The sequence below is a fragment of the Etheostoma cragini genome, chromosome 1 (assembly GCF_013103735.1).
Source record: "Etheostoma cragini isolate CJK2018 chromosome 1, CSU_Ecrag_1.0, whole genome shotgun sequence".
NCBI classification, from domain to species: Eukaryota; Metazoa; Chordata; class Actinopteri; order Perciformes; family Percidae; genus Etheostoma; species Etheostoma cragini.
Genome location: NC_048407.1, coordinates 4,409,755 through 4,432,405, shown reverse-complemented (window position 1 = coordinate 4,432,405; position 22,651 = coordinate 4,409,755). Strand labels below are relative to the sequence as shown.

At 39.9% G+C, this 22,651-nt stretch overlaps 2 protein-coding genes across 2 annotated transcripts; one reads left to right on the top strand and one right to left on the bottom strand.

Annotated features, from left to right (window-relative positions):
• Positions 1–4,929: 4,929 nt before the first annotated feature.
• Positions 4,930–10,796, top strand: znf414 (zinc finger protein 414). Its single transcript, XM_034867966.1, has 5 exons — positions 4,930–5,064; positions 5,309–5,419; positions 7,085–7,190; positions 8,439–8,977; positions 10,298–10,796. Exons 1-5 carry the CDS (start codon positions 5,010–5,012, stop codon positions 10,465–10,467), a joined length of 981 nt encoding a protein of 326 aa, XP_034723857.1. The 5' UTR covers positions 4,930–5,009; the 3' UTR covers positions 10,468–10,796.
• Positions 10,797–11,731: 935 nt separating this feature from the next.
• On the bottom strand, positions 11,732–22,145 carry mtch2 (mitochondrial carrier homolog 2). The gene is made up of 13 exons (XM_034867989.1): positions 21,933–22,145; positions 20,510–20,594; positions 19,189–19,295; positions 18,921–18,947; positions 18,783–18,839; positions 17,120–17,177; positions 16,904–16,955; positions 16,731–16,790; positions 16,141–16,234; positions 14,263–14,310; positions 14,106–14,173; positions 13,785–13,860; positions 11,732–12,498 (listed from the first exon to the last, which is right to left on the bottom strand). Exons 1-13 carry the CDS (start codon positions 22,017–22,019, stop codon positions 12,412–12,414), a joined length of 906 nt encoding a protein of 301 aa, XP_034723880.1. The 5' UTR covers positions 22,020–22,145; the 3' UTR covers positions 11,732–12,411.
• Positions 22,146–22,651: the final 506 nt, after the last annotated feature.

Below are 22,651 nucleotides of genomic sequence, written 5' to 3'. Positions count from 1 at the left end.
GCAGTTACATGTATTTTTTGGTTATATTAATGCATGCATTGAATACATGCTGGCACTACTCATATTGAATTGTTTCTCAGTTATTGTACACTAAGGGCTTGAACACATTGTTAAGGTGCGAAAGGAGGACCCAAAAGCGGAGCTTTTCGAAAACAGGCTTTATTCCAACAAACACAAAGTCCACAAAAACACAATGTAAAACACAAAGTCCACAAAACCAAAGTCCAAATGGAAAAAAATAAAAGAAGGTCCGGTGAGGGGAAAAGAAAATGCAAAAACAGCAACAGGAAAACCAAAAACAGAAAACTCACAGGGTAGATCAGGAACAACTCATGGGGAGGTATGCAGACAGGACAAAAGGGTCTGACAAGAGACAAGAGAAGCACAGACAGTAAATACACAAGGTGATGAGGTAAGGAAAGGCAGAGACAAGAGGGCAGGGAAGCAGGTGGAAAACATCACAAGAGCGGGAAGACACAGGAAGTAAAACTAAAGACAGGACGAGACAAAAACCCGACTTCAAAATAAAACAGGAAACAGAACAGACAGATACTCAGGGGAACACGAGACAACACAAGACCGGGGAGAACACAAGACCAACACAAGACAGGACAACAGAACCAAAAAGGGGGAAAAGAGTCCAATGCAAAACCCCAAACCACAACACACATCTTGGATTTCACAGTGGGGTTAGCTCTATCAAGGTTAGCCATTGTTAGCAATAACAGTTGATAAGAACATAAGACTCTGTATTTTTTTTGCATACAAACAGTGTAACAACATGTCCACAGATAGAAGTTTGACAGGACTGTGTGTAAGACTGAGCTAATAAACTGCATCTTACTACAGCTTTCAACCGTCAAAGTCTCTCGTTAGCAGCTAGCTGGTTCTTGTAGGCTTGTTCTTGTAGGCTACTAAGGAGGCATGTGATTGGCTGAAGAAGCGGGGGTGGTTACTAATGATAAGAGAAACACCTTTATAAGTGAAATTAATGTAATATAAAACAGACTTTTGAAAAAAGCATTTTTACATAACAATGTTGAGGTAAAATGATATGAAAGTAAATGATAAAGAACCATTTCAAAAATGAATTGTTTCTTAAATAATTTCACGAATTGTTGGTTCATTTATATATTTTACACAACTTAATCATAGGATTATTTAATTCCCATTTTCTTATGAGTTATTTGTTATTGACCACCTCCATACTAAACGTAGTCACTAGGAATCTGTGGACGCTATTGAAACATTTAAAAAGCAGCTCCAGACCCACCTGTGTAGACTTAACTTTGTTTAACTTGTCCACGGTCCCATTGTGTCTCTGTCTGCTTTATTCATCTTTTATTGTGAAATAGTTTGTGATGTTTGCTCTAGGGCGGAGCTTTCTGAATAAATATTTCCAGGGAGAGTGACGACACCGCTGCAGCCCTCAGACAATAAATACACTGTAAACTGCCGGGATTCAATCAAATAAACACACAAGCACATGGAAATGTCCAGATAAACGTACCAGCACCTTCTTTATTACTCTTGTTGTTATACTGTATTATGTCAGGTTTTACACTGTTGTGGTTCCACAACAGCAGTCTTCTATGTCTTTGTGGGGGGCAGGTCTTTCTGTCTTTGTGGCCTTACATTTATTTTTAATTTTCTTATAACCAGTGTTCCGGTTGAACATTCATAAAACATTCAGTTTGGGCCATAATTGGTTTTAAAGAGAGCGTAATGAAAACTTCAGTACATTAGTACTATCAACATTCTGCATTAGTTTAACCAGGTTAAAGTATAAATTATTATTTACATTTACTATTTACAACCATTTGATTGTGCCGTGCTAAGTATTGGTTAAACTTGAACCTACTGTCCTTACTACAGTTTTGCAGACATGCTATACTGTATACATGGTTTACATAGAATCTAATTTAGCAAAAAAACGTTAATGTCACTTCCTAATCAAGGGTATAAAATCAGTGAATTGCCACCTGAAGCACCTTAAGGGGTCACAATGTTTATATTTGGCAATATGATTAACAGGACCGCAAAGCACAATACTTCTATAACACAAAAAAATTACTGTATGTGTTTTTTACACGTTTGCTTCTTTGATTTCCTGTGAATTACTAGATCCTTTTGGTTCTTCTGTAACTATATTACGAGTTTTGTTGTCAAGCAGCTGAGTTCTAAATCATATGTGCATGCAGGGTATAACTAAAGGTGTGTTTGCATGGGTTGAAGACATTTTCAACCACCTTTTTAAAAAGCCCAGCTGGTCCTTGAATAGAAATAATTGCATAGAGAGGACTTTTTTCGAAGATCAGTGCAATAACTTGATTATTCTGCACCAATGCAATTTTTTTGTATAATTCATGTATAAACTTTTAATAAAACTATGTACGTGACATTTTCCAGAAAATCAATAAAACCTCCACTTTGAAAACAAATGTCCCTGATGGAATTTATTTTCAACTACAAATCTGGACCATTGCCACATACACACAAATGACAGAATTTTGTCTGATAGAAGATTCAAAAACAAAAGTGGACTGTTAATGGCAGGGGTGGCCTAAAAATTTGAGAAGCAAGCTTGTGACCGGAAGGTCGTTGGTTTAATACCCAGACCGACAGGATCAATATGGGTGAAGTAGTGAATGATCAGCGCTGAGGGACAAGGGTGGAGCTGCTCAGTGGCGTGTGTGAACGTGGAACTGTGTGAATGCGACAGGTTGTTTCCAATCAGCTTACCTGGATAAAGGTTCATTTGATGAAACACAATTCAATTTTATTCATAGGATCGAATCATAACAAGCGTTATCTCAAGCCACTTTACAGATAGAGTAGGTCTAGACCACACTATAATTTACAAAGACCCATCAATTCCTGTTATTCCCCAACAAGCAAGCATTTTGTGCAACAGTGTGGACGAAAAACGTCCTTTTAGGGAGAAACCTCGGCCAGACCCAGGCTCTTGGTGGGTGGGTGTCTGACGGTGTCGGTAACTCAAACACACGCATTCAAGGTAGCTCATCCAGTTGCTCTAAGGTTGAAGGAAATATTGTCGGGTACATTTTTACAACCTTCTCTCTTATTTGACTAAGGTTGGAACAATTATGGCTGCATACAAAGAGCTGAAACTCAACAATGTCCAATATTACACACGCACATAGTATACCATTACATAGAGCCATGGACAGTCTCCTTGTGTGCCCCCATTGACTCCACCACTTCCCACCCAGTCACCTCCACATGCCCAGCCAGTACAGAGCACATGGGAGATCATTATCTCAGAAAGCACTCAGCGCTTCTATGCTGGAATAATCTGGCACCAGGTTTTCTGTTTAATTCACTTGTGGTCATTTTTCACTTTATTAAGGATTATGACAAATGCACAATGTGGGGAAATCAAGCAAAGGAGAAACACTAGAGACTAAGAGGGCCTCTATATGACGTGGCCGCACATTGAGGTCATAATACAGGACCTGTGCTAGTACTTCAGATGTAGACTGGGTTAGCGCTGCAGGCGATTTGATTTCGCCCTGCAGCTCGGTCTGGAAACCTGCACGCTTAATTCTCTTGCTTCAGTTCACAAGTTTTCAGGAAGCAATCACTAACTGGCCTATCTGGCTGGCACGCTGTTGGCGGGTTTAACACGATGACGATAGACAAGCGACCAAGCAGCTTCTTAATTAACATAACGGCCACTGAAGCGCTTCATTGGTCACACCTCTTGTGCAGAGAAAATCCAGAGCACACTCCCCAGACCAACGCGGAATCTCAAATCTATTGAGTTTGGCTTGGTCTGGTGATAGCCAGACTACTTCAGATGCAATTCTCTAACAAATTTGCAATGAATCACATAACCAAAAATGTAACCTAAACACAGTTTACCTGGTACTTTTGAGGTCCCTGAGTGCCTGGGGCCCCAGTGCAGGTCCAGTTGGTAATGCAGCTTTGCAGCCAAGGTCACCAGATTACCATTCTAATGTGAGAGAAAATAATTTCATTTAAAATAACTTCAGCTGAAGGCCTAACACTATTTAAGGCACTTTTTTAATTGATTCTGTTTTTTAACTTGATGTTGTAGTCACATGATTGTCTTGCTAAATAATTTAAAGAGACAGTGCTTGCACATCTAGACTCTTTCCCAGACAGTATTAACCCTCGTGATGTCTTCCTGCCGACCTGAAAATCTTTGTTTTTTGAGTCAAAATTTAAAATGAAAAACCTTTTATCAAGGTTATGGTCGTCTTTTTTGACCCTTTTGTGGCTTTCCGCCAATGATTTTGTCATTTTTTTTTAAAGGTTTTTTTACTTTTTCTTGGCCTTTTGAAATTTCTGTGGGTTTTTCCCAACATTTTTAAAGCTTTTTTCTCCTTTATGTTTGTCACTTTTTTTTTTTGGTACTTTTTCCAACATCCATTCAAATTTTGGTCACTTTATGTGCCATTTGTTCACATTTTAGTCACCTATTGACATTTTTCTCTCTTTTTTTACACTTTTCTTTTTAATAATTTTTTCTCCAAATGCTATAAAATTGACAAAAAACACCCAAATTCAATAAAATCAGTTTAGATTATTTATTTGACTTGTGAGGAGCGTTGGTGGGAACGATCCACGTTACTTTTTTGGAAAATTTGTTTGAAAGAAACCCAAATCTCTGATATCAAAACTTTTTGGAACGGGAACAAATTTGACCCGAAGACAACAGGAGGGTTAAGGCCTACATGGTGGCTATCACACAAATAGTAATGAAAGGTAAAATCAATGCTTATTTGGGGGAATAAAAAAAGACAAAAGGACAATAATTTTAACTTTCAAATGTATTATCATACTCTTTATATGTATATGGCTACGCCCACATAGGACCTACCAACTGAGCTACGCCCACATAGGTCTAACCATCTGCCATTTCGTAACGCTTGCGTGTTGTGTGTTTGTCGCACTGCATTATGGTTCTTGGAGTTCGTTTCTGATCTTTCTCGATTGTACTTGAGCTCTGTCTGTGCTGCACTATGATGATGTCTTCGGGCAGCACAGCGTTGCAGACATCTGATTCTGGGAGCGGAGGTTTGTAATTTGGCTTTAACTTTGTAGCCAAACGCCTAACTGATGACGTTTTTACCCCATTAAGCTTATAAGCACTAGCTACGTGCATAAGCTAGCCAGTTAGCTTGTTAGCATGCTAACCTGCTATAGTTCTGTCGCTAGCTAGCTAGCTAAGCTCCTGGTATTCACACTATTGTTGTCATAAAACTAACGTTAAATAGTTAAATTCATGGAGTTGTATAAAGTTCAGTTTTGTGCGTTTTAGGAAACAGGAGGACACCGTGTTCGTTTTACGGCTGTAAGCGGGTGTACTCAGACATGACAGCTCTGGAAAGCCACATCAAGGACCATGACATCCCAGCTCAGTCTCTTCCAGGTAACGTAATAGCTCCCAGTTCTCGAAGTAAATAAGATATTTCACTAGGGTTAGTTTGTTTTTGGAAGGAGTGGGGGACTCGTTTTAGGATGTGGGGATGTTTGAGCCCATTATAATTTATTAAATTATTATTATTATTGATGCAACTTGATGCAAAGAGAAATGTCAATCATTCAGATTCTTGCAGAGATGGAGACTAGGTTTATGCAAGGAAATAAAGTAGTCACAGGCTAGTTACTGCTAACTAAAATGCTAGTTAACATTAGTAATTAAACTTAATTACTGCTAACTAAAATGCTAGTTAACATTAGTAATTAAACCTAAACAGCTAATGGAAGTCCAAACTGTTAAGTAATTCCTCTTCTATGCGAAAGTAAGTCACGTGGTTATGACACAATCATTAGCCTATTTTGCATAATTTTAAATTATGCAAAATACATTTTTATTTTACGTAATGGTAAATTAGATGTGAATGTGTTTGTAAAACTGTTTATTCAGATGTTTTGTAGGCTACATCACTTGCATTGGATATTTATTCCTTTCCCTACTTGCCCAGGGGTTAAGGGCGGAAAGTAGGGATTGTACTACAACTATGGTGCAATGCACCTCTCCTTGTTCTTATAAGAGGGTTTTCCCGACGCGTCATCAGACCGGAAGTCGCCATATTGGAAGTACTCGCATCACAACAAAGCACAGGCACTGAAGTAGATTGCGACAGCACAAGTCACTTGGCTACACCTTGAGTATCACAATGATGTCTTACAGATGAGGTTAGGTTGATTAAAGAAGTTACTGCACTACTTACTTTGGCCTTTACAACACAACGGTCGTTAATGACTTGGTACCGCGTCTCCTTGACTCATCCACACACCATCTGGTTATAGGCCTCTAAATCTTTATAGGATTTAAGGTCTGCAGCTGTGTATGGGCTTGGCGAGAAACCAGGTAGTTGACTATATCGGGATATGCAACTGAAGGGAAAATAACCGGGTCGTCATGGATTTAAGAAGAGAGAGCCAACTCGTACGAATCTGCACCGTAAATAAACTGTAGTTTCTTGAAATATTGGGCCTTTTCTTGTAGTCCAGGTCCGTCTCTATAGGCCTTTGCATTTTGGATGCTTTTCTGTTGTTTAGACATGGCAACATTCACTTAAAGTATCCAAAGTGCACAATAGTCCACTGTACTCCGTTCAGTTGTTATATCTCCAATATGGCCGTGGATCCGGGTTACTGCCCAGAACGTGACGTCGGTGAAAACCCTCTAATTGTGCATTGTCCCTGTTTAAAAAAAATACTATACATTACTGAAAGAATATATTTTAATTTTGACATTAATATTCCATGCTAGGTGTCTTCTGCTGGACAACACTGACCTGCAATATACAAAAAAACTAGTACAGATAGCACAGATGCAAGCATTTCAAGAAATACATTTTTTATGTTAAACAAAAAATAAAGGTCCAATCTGGCTTTAGATTTGGTGTTATTTAGGTTGGAGATAGACCCAATATTTCTTATTTTAGTGTATTATAGAACTCATGAAGTGTAAGGGATCATTCACCTATTTGGATGATTCTGGAAGGAAACAGACGATATTGGGGTTACGGGAGAAGAAGCGACCCCCCCCCCCCAGCAGGTAAATGCTGTGTGTCCTGTCCTTTAGGAAAGGTCTTGCTGTGCTCCACTGTCGGATGCAGTGGTTCCTTCCCCAACATGCAGAAACTGATGGAACATATGAGGCATCATCACAAACCCAACATATTCTTCCTGTGAGTTGGTCTTTATTAAATTGTCCTTGCACTCTCCGCTGAGATACAGTGTATTAATTAGTAAAAAAAACACATGTTGTACTGTGTATTTAGTTGTAAAAAACCAAATGTTTTGAGTAATATAGAGCTGCCAACCATTTTCTGACAGTTTAGAGACAAACCAACTAATCGATTAATTAGGTCTGGGCACCCAATTCAATACTTTAGGCACCGATTAAATTTCCTCCTTAGTATTGAGTATTGAAAAATACCTTGTAAATTAATACCTAAGGAGTAAATTTCATCAGTGTCAGTGAGCCAATAAGCATGCAGCTTTCTTCTACCAAGAGCTAATGTCTGTGATTGGCTGTTGAATGTTACACGTCATAGAGACACGTAGGAACAACTCTACGTTACGCACAGAGACGGGCTCATGTAGTAGGAGCTGAAAGATTTGTGCTGTAATTTTTGGTAAATTTAATTAAGCCCTAAAATAATCTTTAGTTGCATCCCTTCTAAAAATGTGTTGTGCTCATAGACAGTAAAAGAAATGGACAATGTGACCTCGTTGATTTCAACGGAGACCAGTGAAGGATATTAGAAGCACTTTTCCTGCGATGGCTGAGTGTTACTGCGCAGCCTCCACCTGAGCTTGACGACGTAGATGTGACGTGAGCAACTTGTCTGAAAGTTGTAAGTCTTCTGGTAGCTGTGCAAGAGAAATCTCAATCATTCCCAATCAGCAGATACGTTGGGCCTAGGTATACTGTATGTTAGGAGATAACATAGACACAGGTTAATTACTGCTAACTAACATGCTAGTTAACATTAGTAATTAAACCTAAACAGCTGATGTAAGTCCAAACTGTCTGCGAGCTTCTCCTGACAACATGGTAATTTGTCGACAATGCGACAGTAAGTGGCGTGGTTATGACACATTTGTTAGCCTATTTTTACAAAAAACATCTGCCACAGAGCCATAAGGTAATGGAGCCTTTTATACATTGACGTGTTTCTTCAGAAATAAATAATGGACAAATAGTCTTTAAATGCTTAAGATATAAAGTTATTCGTTGACAAAGTGATGTCAAAATGAATGGCAGTCAACAGAATGCTAACGGCGGGTAAGTGCTAGGTAGCATCAAAATGGCGCCATAAGAGCTACGCTTTGTCGAGGCTGCCTTACCGCCTTGGTTGGGCTGTGTATTTATTAGTAGAAGTGTGTCATACTGTGTATTCATTTGTAAAAAAAAAAAACCTTCTGTTTAGGTGTGAGAGCTGTCGCACAAAGCTGCGATCCTACCGAGGCCTCCTGACTCACCTGCACACCTGTTCCAAAGTGCCGCGGGGCAAAACGAAGACGCCCCCCCTGCCCGCTTCGACCCACCCTAACGCGTCCTTCGCCGACGCGGACCAGAAGCCCCCGCTGCTGGACCAGAAGCCCCCGCTGCTGGACTCAATGTCCTCACCCCAGCAACTAACCTATCACACCCCAAACTCAGAAGATTCCTTCCCTGCTGCAGATGAGAAGCCAGACCCTGCTGCCCACCTTCTCCTCAGCCCCCCCTTCCTATCTAACCTGGAGACCTCCCCTCCTCCGCAACTCACAGAGGCTGATCTCCAGCCTGAGATCAAGGTTGAAGCCACTGATGTGCCTATACTGCCCGGCCCAGCAGCAGCTCCTGACTCACCTGATGCCCAGAGCCAGTATCTGACACAGACCAGGTCCCTGGAGCCTGTTCATCCTGGTCCAGAATCAGCTCCTCGCTCTCCCCCTGGGGCTACCATTGTTTGGAAGAAGGGTCAAGGTGAGCCTTTCCTCACACTAAAAGCCCATTTAGGCTCCACGCAGAGCTTTGCCTGTGTGTTTGTGTCTGCATCTCTTTAAGAGAATAGCTGTGTGTGTGTGTGTGTTAGAGAGAGTGATGGGATTGCTCCTGAGCAATTGCCAACTCTGGCAACGGAGACAGAGAATCAACAATTATAGTTGTTGAAGTCAGCTAGCTGCCTCCTTCATGGACACACGGTGTTGCAGAATGGGGAAACTTAACGGATAGTAGTGGTTTTTGGGGCATTTAAAAGAGCCAGACTTGTACATTTATAAAGAAAACACTGTTATTGTGCAATATGTTACAGTAAAATAATTCCTGTGTCGTCCAAAAAAAGCCTAGATATAAAATATATTAACCGATCAGAGTTCAGCAACCAAACGTTCTGAGCTGTCAAACTAAACCGTGAGCAAAATAGGAAAGATATTCTATATATATTCTTACCTTAATTAACTTGTATCCTCCTCGTTGTACTACAGCACTTACTGTTAATGTAATGTATCCTTCAATACTCCAGCAAGGGGAAATTACAATTAACACTCTGTAGTTATTACACACATTACACACAGGCTTGAATTACACAAACATGCTCAGTACCTACACATGCTCTAAAAAACATAAATTTGCAGACACTACCTTATTTAATTATTACATTAATCCGTACAATAGAGCTCAACAGTGACCGCCCACATTTTGAACTGCTATTGCCCCTTTTCATTGAATTTTTCTGGAACCAAGCCAACCAGCTCTAAGATGAATCGTGACCATAAAACATTTGATGCGGCGCAAATTAACATGTTGATAACGGAAAAATAGGCAAAGGTACAAGACCGTGTCCAAAAACTATCAAAGGCCAATTGGAGACGTCGCTGTTACACTTAGGATTGTGGGTAGTGTAGTATTTCTCCATGAGGATTGCGAATAAAACATGATTTTCATGAGTTAAATATCCTCATGGAAAAAATCGATCAATACAAGTATTGATCTTTTTTATTATATGTGTTGGTCAGTTGTCTGCTTGACAATCCCATTCTGCAGCAATGAAATTGAAGTGGTATGAACAAAGAGAGAAAGGTATCTTTTTTTAGATAAAACAGATGTTGACAAAGTTTCCTTTTGGGGACATAATTTGAAGTTGGATAAAAGGTAAGAAATTGTAATATAAACGCAATATGTTTAAAATCGCAATAATATCGTATCGTGATGATATCGTATCGGGAGGCGTCTGGTGATTCCCACCCCTATCGGTGTATATTCAGCACTTTTGGTCAGCCATTCATTTGTGCTTTCATCCATCAGGTCAGGTCTACAGCAGACGCATCCTCTGGGAGCACACTAGAGGGCGCTACACATGTGTGCAGTGTGGCCACGCGGTAACCAACCGCAAGGAAATGAGTCAGCACATCAGCACCAAACACAGCGGCAACAAGCCTGCAGAAGACACGGGGAGCTCCGCCTACAACACATAGGGTGGAGCAGGAGGACGCATTACTGAGTGATGCTTTGTGGATGCACATGTTGTCTTTATGTTGTCCCGGAGGACTGATGGGTTCCATTTACCTCGGGAGCCAGAGCCGGGAATGACGTTACAAACGAGGGGAATGGGTTCCATTTAACTAGTACGATTTCACAGTGGGGTTAGCTCTAGCCAGGTTAGCAACACCAGCAGCTAACAAGGCACCAGGTTGTTTTTTTGTGCATTCAGACAGCGTAGCAACAGACAAAAGTTGGACAGGAGTGTGTGTGTGTGTTTGGTTTAACAAGACACAAATAAGACGGATGTGCTGATAAACTATATGTAAGATCGCTTGTCTTTTCAACTCTGATATCCATCTTTTTTCTTGTTTTTAACTTAGATATTAAGAAATGTCATCATGCGTTTCTTTATAATATACCATTTTCTTCTGAGCGATGCTCCCACAGCAGCAAGTTATTAACTGATTATTTTGTAGTGATCTTAACACATCACTACACACACACACAATGCCTTTTCAATAACTTTCCGACTGCTGGGTCACTATCTGTAACATATCCTCTCACATTTGAAGAAGTCTTACCATTATATTGTACATACTACTACCACTATTTTTTTAATTCCATGTTGTGGACTTAATGTCACTTAGTTGTCAGATATTTGATATGTAGTATTAAGTATGGAAACCATTGAGTCTGAACAGTTGCAGACACCAGGTGAAAACTTCAGTTGAGTTTGTGTCCAACATGAAGAGTACATAAATCACTTAATGCAGCACTTTTAGTTGACTATATTACAGTGAATGTTTTGGCCCGAAATGGAAAATAACTTAAATAGTGGAGGCTCCTGTCTGTAATATTTGGGTATTGACAGGCAAAACCCCATGCATAAAAAGTGCAAAATCTTTTAAAACGGCTCACAAATATAGTTTCCGTTTTCAGAAAAAGGTTATTTCCTAAAGCAGATGGTTGTTTTTAGTCAGACAAGGGGAAATACTTAATTTGATTAATCCACATTTGGTGCTCTAGTGAGTACTGGGGGCAGCAGATGTGAGGAGATGGATTTTATGTATGTGATATTGCGAGGAAGAAATATCAGTTGGTAGATACATCCAATACCTTATCTCAAACTTTCAGAAGCTTATTGATGCCACACTTCGCTCGGGTGTGTGGGATCCTTTTATTTTGATGGTGTTTCTGAGTGCATGTTCCATTTCACATACTTCTTAAATTCTACATCAAACACATTTACAAGAAAGAAAGGTCGAAAAAAGCTGTTTTTATTCGGGTCAGAATGAGCTGATACAATTGCTCAGAGTGCCAAGACATATTGGTCAGCTCTGGTTAGCCTGCATACATCCAGACATGCTCCTGAACATCCTCCGGGTCCTTGCCCTCCTTTCCACTAGCATTACTGCCAAGCAGCGAGCATCATGTTAATTAACAGACAATACTACATGACAAGAGGTCCCACTTGAATTATTAGACATAACCACATGCAGACTGAAGTGCTTTTTTTCAACAAATTCCATCACATGGATGAAGGTAAGTCATTGTCAATATTCTAAATTTAAAAAAAAAAAAAAATGGGGAGGGCTTTCACATTGGTCATAACTATATTTAGACAGGTTTGACAGCTTGAGCAATCCAATCACATTTTGGATGTGATTTTTAAAGATGTTACTCTTCATCTCATTTTACAACACTGCAGTTTTAATCTGTAAATTTCTGTTAATAAAACAAAACCTAGAAATTAACTGGAAATTAATGTTTTTTATTTTCACATGGCAGGTTATCAAGAAGAAAAACCCTCATATCAAACAAGTGCATACAAAAAAAAAAAAAAGATTAAGTGCCGACTGTCCATCCCCAGGTCAGGCAATGTTGACTTTTTTTTGTTTCATTATCACAACTATGTTCAGCTCAGTTCTTTTGAGGCTTTAAAAAAATCTCTGCTGGTCACTTGCGTACATCTTGCCTGGCGGAAGCTTCCGGAAAAATAAACTGTTGCCTCTGCTCATGTTGCCCTGGAATGAAGAGAAGACAGAAGACAAGTTTAGTGGTTACAATATACATGTTACCAAAACGGCCAATCCTCAGCATTGTACGTTGGAATTTTGAAGTAAAAAGAAGTTAGGAAGTAATATTTCAAAGGAACAACTTCTGTGACTCCTAGTGAGAAACCTCTAAAATACATGGAGTAGAAGCCAAACAACAGAACTCAGTCAACTTGTTTTTACTCTAACGAGTCCCAGCACTCGTGCGCATACATGTCAACAATCGTCGAGCTCCAAGCTAACTCTGGTGCGAATGTTTGGTCTGCACCGGGGTTTAAGGGAACCAGACCACACCAAAACGGGAAAACACACTGTTATTTAGAACAGAACAGAACCGAACAGGTTAGTTGTGAAGCAGGTTAACATTTAGCCAAGTTCTGGTTTGTAGGTTTAATATTTTTAAATTTAAACGTTCCATGACATGCTGCTCTTTGGATGCTTTTACATAGACCTTAGTGATCCCCTCATACTGTATCTCAAGTCTCTTTCCCAAAATTCAAAGTGGAGGCTGGGGGTGTGGCCTTGACCAACTGCCACTTTGGTCATTTGAAAGCCAGATCGGCCCATCTGAACTTTCATTTTCTTTAAAAGGCAGAGCAGGATACCCAGGGCTCGGTGTCCAAAGCTGATTCCAAAGACCGCTGTTCACCGCCAACAGCGGACATCTTCTTGGTTTTCAAGTAGCAGGGAATTCACGCTGAACTGTTGCACCTCTGCCGTCATTATGTTAAGCCCCCCCCACCAACTCTACGCACGATGTGATTGGCCTGACCCTAATTTGGTTATTCCAGCTCGCAAGCCAGCGGAGAGTTGCTAGACTGACCCTGGCTGCAGGTTACATTTGCGACCGCTAGGGTGCGTCTCGATTTCTAGGCTAGTAATGGGATAAATTCTTATTTCACAGGTAGAGGAAGATTTTATTTTGACTCATTGGAGATACAGTTTTAATGGGCTTTTTCAACGTGAAATAAAAAACACATTTTAGAGTGCCGCTTACTGTGCTCCATGGCAGCAACCACAACAAGCGCCTGCTGGAAGTAAGGCAGCCGCTACAGAAACCAGAACCTGCGTGGTAAATTTGCAACCGTAGCCTGACTCCAAACCCAATTTTTTTTTTTATAACAACTCCAACTTGGAATCGTTTCAAAAGTTACGATTCCAAGATGGATTTGGGCGGTCCTCGATGACCAATCCTAACCTTACCCCTGTAGTGCTTAATGTGACTCCGTATCTATACGGTGTATGGGTGTTTTTACCTCTCTGCTTAGATGCCTCCAGCAGTCCACCCAGGTGGGATATACTGATGCATAGGGGGGCAGGCCTCCAGCAAGCCTGTGAGGACAGCAGAAACATAAAAATTAAGCATGAATGAAATTATGAGCATGGCTCCTTTAAAAAAAAAAAAAAAAAAAAAAAAATCAGGGTAATAACAGAGCTCCATTAATAAAAAGAATACATAATTTCAGATTAGTGGCGTGTAGTTGAGTTGAGAAGTCTGATAGCAGCTGTCAGTGAATCTTGTCACTGAGATCCAACAGCAATGAGGATTTACGACAGCGTACGACGTGCAAACTCACCCGCAGTTATTGACAGCCATGAGGTTCGACACCAACACAAAAGGGTATGTTAGCATACTGGCGAAGAACTGGAAGAAAAGAGCAAAGGAGGAATGTGATACAACAACGAGCTGCAAGCTGACTGACTGACATACTGCTGATGTGTGGTCACACTCACCCCGGTCACAGCCTGAGAGCAGTTCTTGATTTCTCCTGTGTGACTCATCTGGACAGAGGGGACAGAGGACAGCGTTGACTCTAGGGACTCTGGGGCTGCTCAACACAAACCCTCAGCATTCATCACACAGCCCAACGAGTAGTGTTCCAACTAGTACTGTCTACGCCAGATGTTGAGTGACACACGACCAGGGATTTTTTTTGTTAAGTTGGATTCCGATTACGTTTTTTGCCCTCGGCAGAATCTGTTTGTTTCTTCTAGAGTTGTTCCGATATCGATTCCAGTATCGGAAATGCCTCCGGTAGCGCCTAATATGCTGGTGTCTATCGACGAATTAGTGAATCCGGTGCCGCGTAAGTTAGCAGCGAAAAAAACTACTTTAAAAAGTAGTTTTTTCTATATCTAGATATTTATATTTTTCAGTTCTTTTAGACTTTCACTATACGGGTTCTGCACATCCATAAGCAAGTATTTATTTTCATGTATATAGCTAATATCTCAACGTTTCTACGGTGTTTTTAATCGTCTGTGCTGAATTTTTTTCTAAGGTGTGAAATTTGCACATAATTTCGTACTACAGTTTACTGTGGAATGACAAAGAAATCTTGAATCTATTATTATGGATTAAAGAAAGTTCTATGGCATTCATTCTCTGTGTGTGTGTGTATGCGTATGTATGTATATATATATATATATATATATATATATATATATATATATATATATAGATTTGTTTTTTTAAATCTCGGTACCTGAGCCAAGCCATTCAACATAGCATACTGTATCTCATTGAGTTTATGTCCTGTGATCATGTGTATGTTGTGCAGCATTCGATCCTACGTTTGACATTTTGAACTTGTCTGATCATTTGGTTAATAGCAACTAAACTGGAAGCAAAGCAATTTTAAGTCAGGCATTACCTTTCTTTTGTTATAACACAAGTTATCTCAGAACACTTCATGAAGAGAAGATCAAGACCTCACTTTAATTTACAGAGGCTGTTAGATACCTAACTTTGGTGAAAATCAAATGATGCCTTTTATTATTGCTCGAGTATGCAGTCATTATGGGTCATGCCAGTAATTTATAAATGTGCCTCAATTTTTTAAAGTAAGGAACTTTCGTCCGTCCTTCCTACACTGAACTGTTTCATCTTCTGCATTGGTTGTTCTGTGTAACAATATACACAAGTGCCGACATTCTAGAGACAATGTTCCAGCTTATGCTTTGGCTACATTGAACAATATGAGGCCCGTTCGCGGAGCGCACGTGCAGCGGAATGTACCTTTAAACCGGCTACGCCAGCTATGCACACAGGGCGTAGGATTGTTTGAGTCACAGGCGAGACGGAGAGCTTTTTGCTTTGGGAATGTTGTTTCTTCAGTCGCTGTGAAAACGTCAATCTGTCAGCTGTTTTCAGAGGACGCAGGGGAGGGAAACAATAAAAACAGGAACTCTCACAATGTAACCGCAAATACGCTCACTGACTGTTAATAGGTCGTTTCCTGTAAATCTGTAGATTCAATTTAATAGAAGTATTTACACTTTTTGATCAATGCTTGCGTCTAAGGGCCACACAGACCTCACTTGGAATCTATACATAGAAGAGGTTTGTTTTTGTCTGTAGAGTGGATCTCCGGGGAGCGTATGCACAACAACGTGCTGCTCTCGAGCCGGTCTCGCCAGTTTCTTTGATTATAGCGGAAGCGTAGTGTTGAAATTTCCGCTCAGTGTACCTTTCGCGTGCAATGTAGCCAGCACGCTAAAAAAAAACAACACTAGGAATCCTAGGATGTGCAGAAGGGACTCCAGTTAGAGTGCAGTAACAGGAATAACGTGTGCGTCGACCCCAGAAGAGAAGTGACAGAAGTGACATACCGAGTCATCAATGGCGTATGTATTGATGAGGTGAGCCAGCAGGTTACAAATCCACAGAGACAGGACGTCACCGAGCAGACGAGGAATCAAACCACTGGTGGGGAGGGGGGGGCAAGACACACACACACACACACACACTTACAATTATTTCTGATTAAAACATCAGGAATATGAGGACAAATTATCGTTTTTTTTTATGCATACAACCAAGGACATTTTGTTAAATCGGGAATCTTACAGTCATATATAAGGCTGAAAAGTTATAATAAAAGAAACCTTTACATCAGCAAGGTAATTAACTATAACCACTGCAATAAATCATCCATTTATGAATGAAAACATTTTCATAATTCATCATATACAGCAGGGCTGACACTGTTAAACAATGGTCGTATTCCAGTCGACAACAGTGTGTACTGTGCACGTATGCAAGCATACAGCACCGAGCCAAACTATCTAGTGCGGCATTTTGCCTTGAAGTGATGAAATCTCACAAAAATGATTCAAAGTTGACCATCACATCAAAGTATTAAAAAATTAATACTGGTGTATTAAATAGAACCAAAAAAGACAAGGAATGTAAAACTTACGCAAAGAAGCCCAGGATGCCCTCTTCTCTGTAGATTGTGACGATGGAGTCAAACACCCCGCTGAGAACAGAAAATAAATAAACAACATATACACACACATTAAGTTTTTTTTTTTTTACTCATTTTCATGGCTCTTCTCATTGAGGTTTGTGTCTAAAACATGAAAACTGTACCTGTGTTTTGTTTCTCTCCCAATGAATTGGACCATACATCGCAAAGTAATCACTGAAAAACAAGCCGAGTAAAACATAGTTGACATGCAGTCCGTTTCTCCACAGATCCAATCCAAACATTCAAATGCCCCACAAGTTAAACAACAAAACTACACCCTCTGAAGCACTGTGCCGTCAGCCAGTTAAACCACGTGGAAGAAGAAGTTCACGACGTACCATGAAAGGGATGTGTGACGAGGGTGGCACAGGAGCGAGCTATCATCTCTTTGGTCGTCTGAGGAAGAGATGAACGGAGATGGAACATGACATCACACTGTACATTCATGTAGACATAACCAGTTGCATCTTTTGTAACTCCATTCTACAAATATGGCTAGTTTGAGCCTTAAAAGAATATAATAACCAACCTTGCCAGACCACAATAAGAGAAGTGAAAGTTGGGGGTAGCGCACAGCACTTGCAGTGGCTGGCATTAATGTACACACCCATTCTAAAGTTGATTAAAAAAAAAAACTTTTGGAAATTTATCTTAATGCCTTAATTAAAAAAAGAGGAAAAAGCCAACCTTTAAGGACACCAATTTTCTTTGTAAATGAATAAGGTATTGTAAATAAATAAATAAATAAATCTGAGGTATATAAGTATACACTCCCCTATGTTAAATTTTAAATTTATTTTTTAAGGCCAGTTATTACATGGACCAGGATACTATGCATCCTGATAAAGTTCCCTTGGCCTTTGGAATTCAAATAGCACCCCCCCCCCCCCCCCCCCCCCACACACACACACACACACACACACATCATCACATACCCTTCACCATCACTACAGATAGGCATGGGGAACTTTCCATAAGATCATCTCTCAATGCTAATTAAACCAGCTATTAAGCTAACTGAAATAGAACCATGCCAATCAATAGGTATTGAAAAATCTCTCTGTTATCCCCCTTGTATTCTAAGGAAGAACATGTATTTATTTGTATAATAAAATTGGTGTCCTTAAAAGGTTGGTTTATTCCTCTTTTTAGTCAACTTCAGCATGGGTGTGTAAACAGCTCCTGTATTTGAAAAGAACATGTGCCATTTTACAGCTTGTTTGCCTGCTACTCCAGTTATTTCCTTTCTTCAAACAAATGAAATAGGAGCCTGGCACTCCTTATAAAACACTTCACTACACAGAACAGTGTAGGCAAAATCATCCAACTGTTTTAACTTATTCTTCTCTGTTCAGCTTAGATAGAAACACACAGAATCCATGGTGTTCATCACCAGGTCTGTGAGTAATTACTTAGGATATTAGTTTATTTGCATTTGGTTTATAGAGCCACTTTTAAAAGCCACTTTTTATATCGGTTGGGCCGGTTTTTGGCATTTGGCACGGGTTCCTGTTGTATAACTATAGGGGGAAACGTGGTTTATTCTGACGGGCAGATTGAACATTTGTGATTTGATTTGAGTCCAATACATTTAAAGATAAAAATACAAACTAAATCAATATATGAAGTGTACTGTAATAAATGTGACAGACACTTCCGAGACCTGAGTGTGTGCTAGTTCTTTTTGTGTCCTCATAAGTTTACTAGGGCTGCCAAATATTAAACTGTACTCAGAGTTGCTGCTTTCAGTATTCTGCTAAAATACAACAAATGAAAGAAAACCATTTCAAATTGTCTATTGAACAAATTGAACATTGCATTTAAAATAATAATAATAATAAAAAAAAAACTTGTGTGTGCATTTTTCTACTTATATTATTAAAGTGTTATCCGTGATACATCGCAGCCTTTCGTGATGCGTGTATCACGGAAGTTGATATTGCGATGATGATGAAAAAAAAAACAATATAGGCTATTGTTCAGACGTTAACGGTGTCTTACCTCGTTAACAACGTGCTGTAGTGAGCCCTCCACAGCCTTCTGCTGACTTCCCATTACCTGGACAACACAAAGACCTCAGAATCATCGCTCATTGAGCTTTACCTAGTTCTTGAACTAGTACAAAAAAAAAAGTCTTACCTGAGGTGTGCCTTGTTCCTGACATTTCTGTAAGAAACTAGAGGTTAACATAATAAAAGTGTCCTTGTGAATAATGATGACGATAATGCACTGGCAGAAATCAAGAAGTCAGTTCATCCTACCTTAACAAACAATGCCATTTGATTTTTTAAATTTAGTGTGTCTATCTATCTATCTATCATCTCCCTAGAAGTGCAATTAGTCTATTACTTCCATCTGAAGAACAAGCTGTAGGGGTGATTAGATCCTTGGATCAGTTCAGCCCTACCTGCAGAACTCTGCTGTGCACTATGGTGCCGATGGAGCCGGCACAGAGCCTGGGAACAAGCCCCTTGAAGAGACCCGCTTTCCCATCGATCTTGATGATGTGTTTTGCTGAAACATTTGGAAATTGCAATCAATCCACTTGCATTTTGCGATATAATGCAGAATCTGTAGGCTACAGGACAATATTTTGTGTTTCCATTTGTAGTCAGAGTGGTAGTGACCAATCACGCTTGAGCAGGCTTGGTTACATGCAGGTAAACTATACATCTGGACATGCATTCATATAGAGATGTTGTCTTATGCTCCAGCACACGGAAGAGGAAGTATTTGCCCAGACTGCTAGCCAGTAGGGGTGGGGTAAAAATCAATACAGCATAGTATCAGGTCAGTTTGTCTGCTTGACAATCCCATTCTGCAGCAATAAAATTGAAGTGATATGAACAAAGAGAAATGTATCTTTTTAGATAAAACAATTGTTGAAAATGTTTCCTTTTGGGGACATCATTTGAAATAAGGAAAAATTAGAAGTTGGAAAAAAGGTTATAAGTTGCAATATATTGCAGAATATTGCAATATGTTTAAAATCGCAACAATATATTGTGGCATAAGTATCATGGTGGTATCGTATCGGGAGAAGTCTGGTGATTCCCACCCCTACTATCCAGTAAACATGGCTGTACATAAAGTACTTCTTTTTTTTTTTCTAATTGCTTTTGGTAATATTTCATGAGGGCCAACTGATACGAGACATTAAAAGCTCATCTCTTCCTGTCTTCTTAAGAGCACTCTAGGCCAATCTGAATCTCATGGCTCTCATTTTATGGCTCCTCACCTGAACTGGAAGGAAGGGCAGGAAGATCTGCCCCTCCTTCGTGAGAGGCTGTCTTAAAGTTTTTATTTCTGACCCGAGGAGCAACATCAAGGTGGGATCATGGAGAAGCTATAGGCAAGAGTGGCAGGACACTTTGACAGGGCCAGGGATCGCATCACCAACATTCGGATTGGCAGGCGACCGCTCTACCACTGAGCCACAGCTGCTACAGTGTCCTTCTCTAAGTCATTTTGGAGTACAATTTGGCTTTGATGAATTCAACAATACCACAGGCCAAGTAAGCACCCGTTCCAAACAGGCACATTTTCAACGGGCATTGCACTAGTCCAGCCTAAATGAATGAAATCCGGCGGAATTTCCATCGGTAACTGAGCAATCGCAGAAGTGGAACGGCGTGGATATAAACTAGGCATTGCGAGATTAAGAGAACTGAAATAAGTTTAACAGATGCCAATTCTGAACTGGGTTTAATGTGGACAGTCAGACTCACCATAAGCAAAGAGTCCAGGCAGCTGGTGAACTTGTCTGCCAAACAGGTTCCTGCCCAGGGTGGGAGGGAGCGGCTCATGTCCTACCTAACAAAAACACAAAAGATTAATAAAAAGTCATAAGAAGCAATAGTTACTGGAAATCTGTGCACTTTCGTTGTATCTCTGCACCACAAACTGGCTCACCAACACTTGTTTTGTGTGGCTCTCCCAAACTTCCTGGTTTCTATTTAACACATTTAGTGTTGCCATTTTTGCCTCAACGTTGAGTCTTCACAAAAGTTTCTCTGTGATTTAACGTACTTATTTTGTCTTCAGTGTTCAAAACTAACTTTATCCTTCTCCAGACAAATGGCTAGCAAGTGAATATACAAATTTTACCAGCCACTTGTTGTTTGGCTAATGAGTAAAGCAACGCTTCCAGACACTTGCATATTTTACCAGCGTTTGGCTGGTAGATATACGGTGATATTTTGAACCCGTGTTTGACAACTTTGACAGTAAAGCTAAACGAAGTTGACTTGCTGTAGCTAACTAGCAACGGCTAGAGTTAGCTTACAATCTATTTTAGTGGGCCAAAGGACACCGTTCAGTAAATGACACAGGTGCCCGCACAATATGCTCGCAACACAGTAATTCGTATCCTTAATGCGTTGTTCGAGATAGAACGACAGTAAGCTAGCTAGAGTGCTGGAAAACTAACTGAATAAGAATGTTAACGCCAAGACATGTTTCCTCGCGTACCTGACCTTTTAATGTTACACAAGTCAATAAAGCCAATGTGTGCGAGTCTTTCAGCAATGGAAATCTCTTAGTCAATTCGGGAATTGCTTTAACATGCAGAAAAATGGATAACGTTGGATAAGATAACAGACCTAGTCGGCTAATGTTAACATACAGTTAGCTATTATCTCTAGCAGTTTGAAGTAAGGCAGCCCAATAGCTCGTTTAAAAACATGACTAGTTAACTATGTATCTAAGAATATGTAACAGGACGATTAGGTGTTCTGTACATTATGCATACAGAAAATTAACGAAGCAGAACTACACATTAGTACAATAAAAACCCTTAAGATTTGGTTCACACACTCACTTCCGCCTGCTAAAGAGTATTTTGAAACAGAAGGTCATAGGGACAGCTGACCGAGTGTGCAGTTGATGTTGTTTCCGGAACATTTGCTGTTATGTGTATTAGATGCGTTTTTAATTAAAGAGTTCCCGATAGTGATTTACAAAAAGACTCAAGTAATGTTCGACACTGAGTGAGGCAACATTAAAGAAAGTAGAGTTTGACAGTTGCCTCTTCAGGCTGCTAACGTTAGCTTACGGTAAGTTATGCTGTATTTACATATCCTAACAGTAACCAAAGCAGCTCCTGGGCCACTGACATCTTCCCAGCGGCTGCACAAACACTTTTCCTCTTACCTGGATCAGGACTTTAATGTACATCAGAGGGTGGGAGAGGACTGTGAGCCCTGATCCCAGCAATATTTGGCCACACGCGTCCGCCATTTTTGGAGAGACTGGGGAGATAGGAAGTTCGTCTTGCGTCAGAGCAGGCGATGTCGCCCATATTTTATGTAATTATAACGGTACCGCCATCTAGTGTTCCGCGTTTTTTTTATCTTAACAAGAAAGTAAATGGAAAAAAGGAAGGATGGAAGAGCATTAGTGCCACATGGGGAAAAAAAATATCTGAGTTCTAAATTTAGAGGTTAAAATTCCGAGAAAAAAAAACTTTATTCTCAGAATTCTGACTTTTTTTCTAATGTGGCCCTAATGCTCATCCATAAAAGTCAGACATCATAGATTTCACACAACATCAAAAAAGGCATTAACGATAAAGAGATGAAGAAAAAATAGATTAAAATATAGACAGCATTTAAAAAGTATATAGGTACCCTACATCAAATAAATGGTTACTTTTCTGATTATGAACATGTCCCAGAGACTGCATCAAGTTCAAAAATATCTATCACATTTATTTTAAAAAGCAAGACTTTGCAAATTCAAATACGTGTAACGTTATATTACATTTACCAAGCCAAAAGCATGTGATAGGATGTTCTATCTATCTATCTATCTACAGTGGGTACGGAAAGTATTCAGACCCCTTTAAATTTTTCACTCTTTGTTTCATTGCA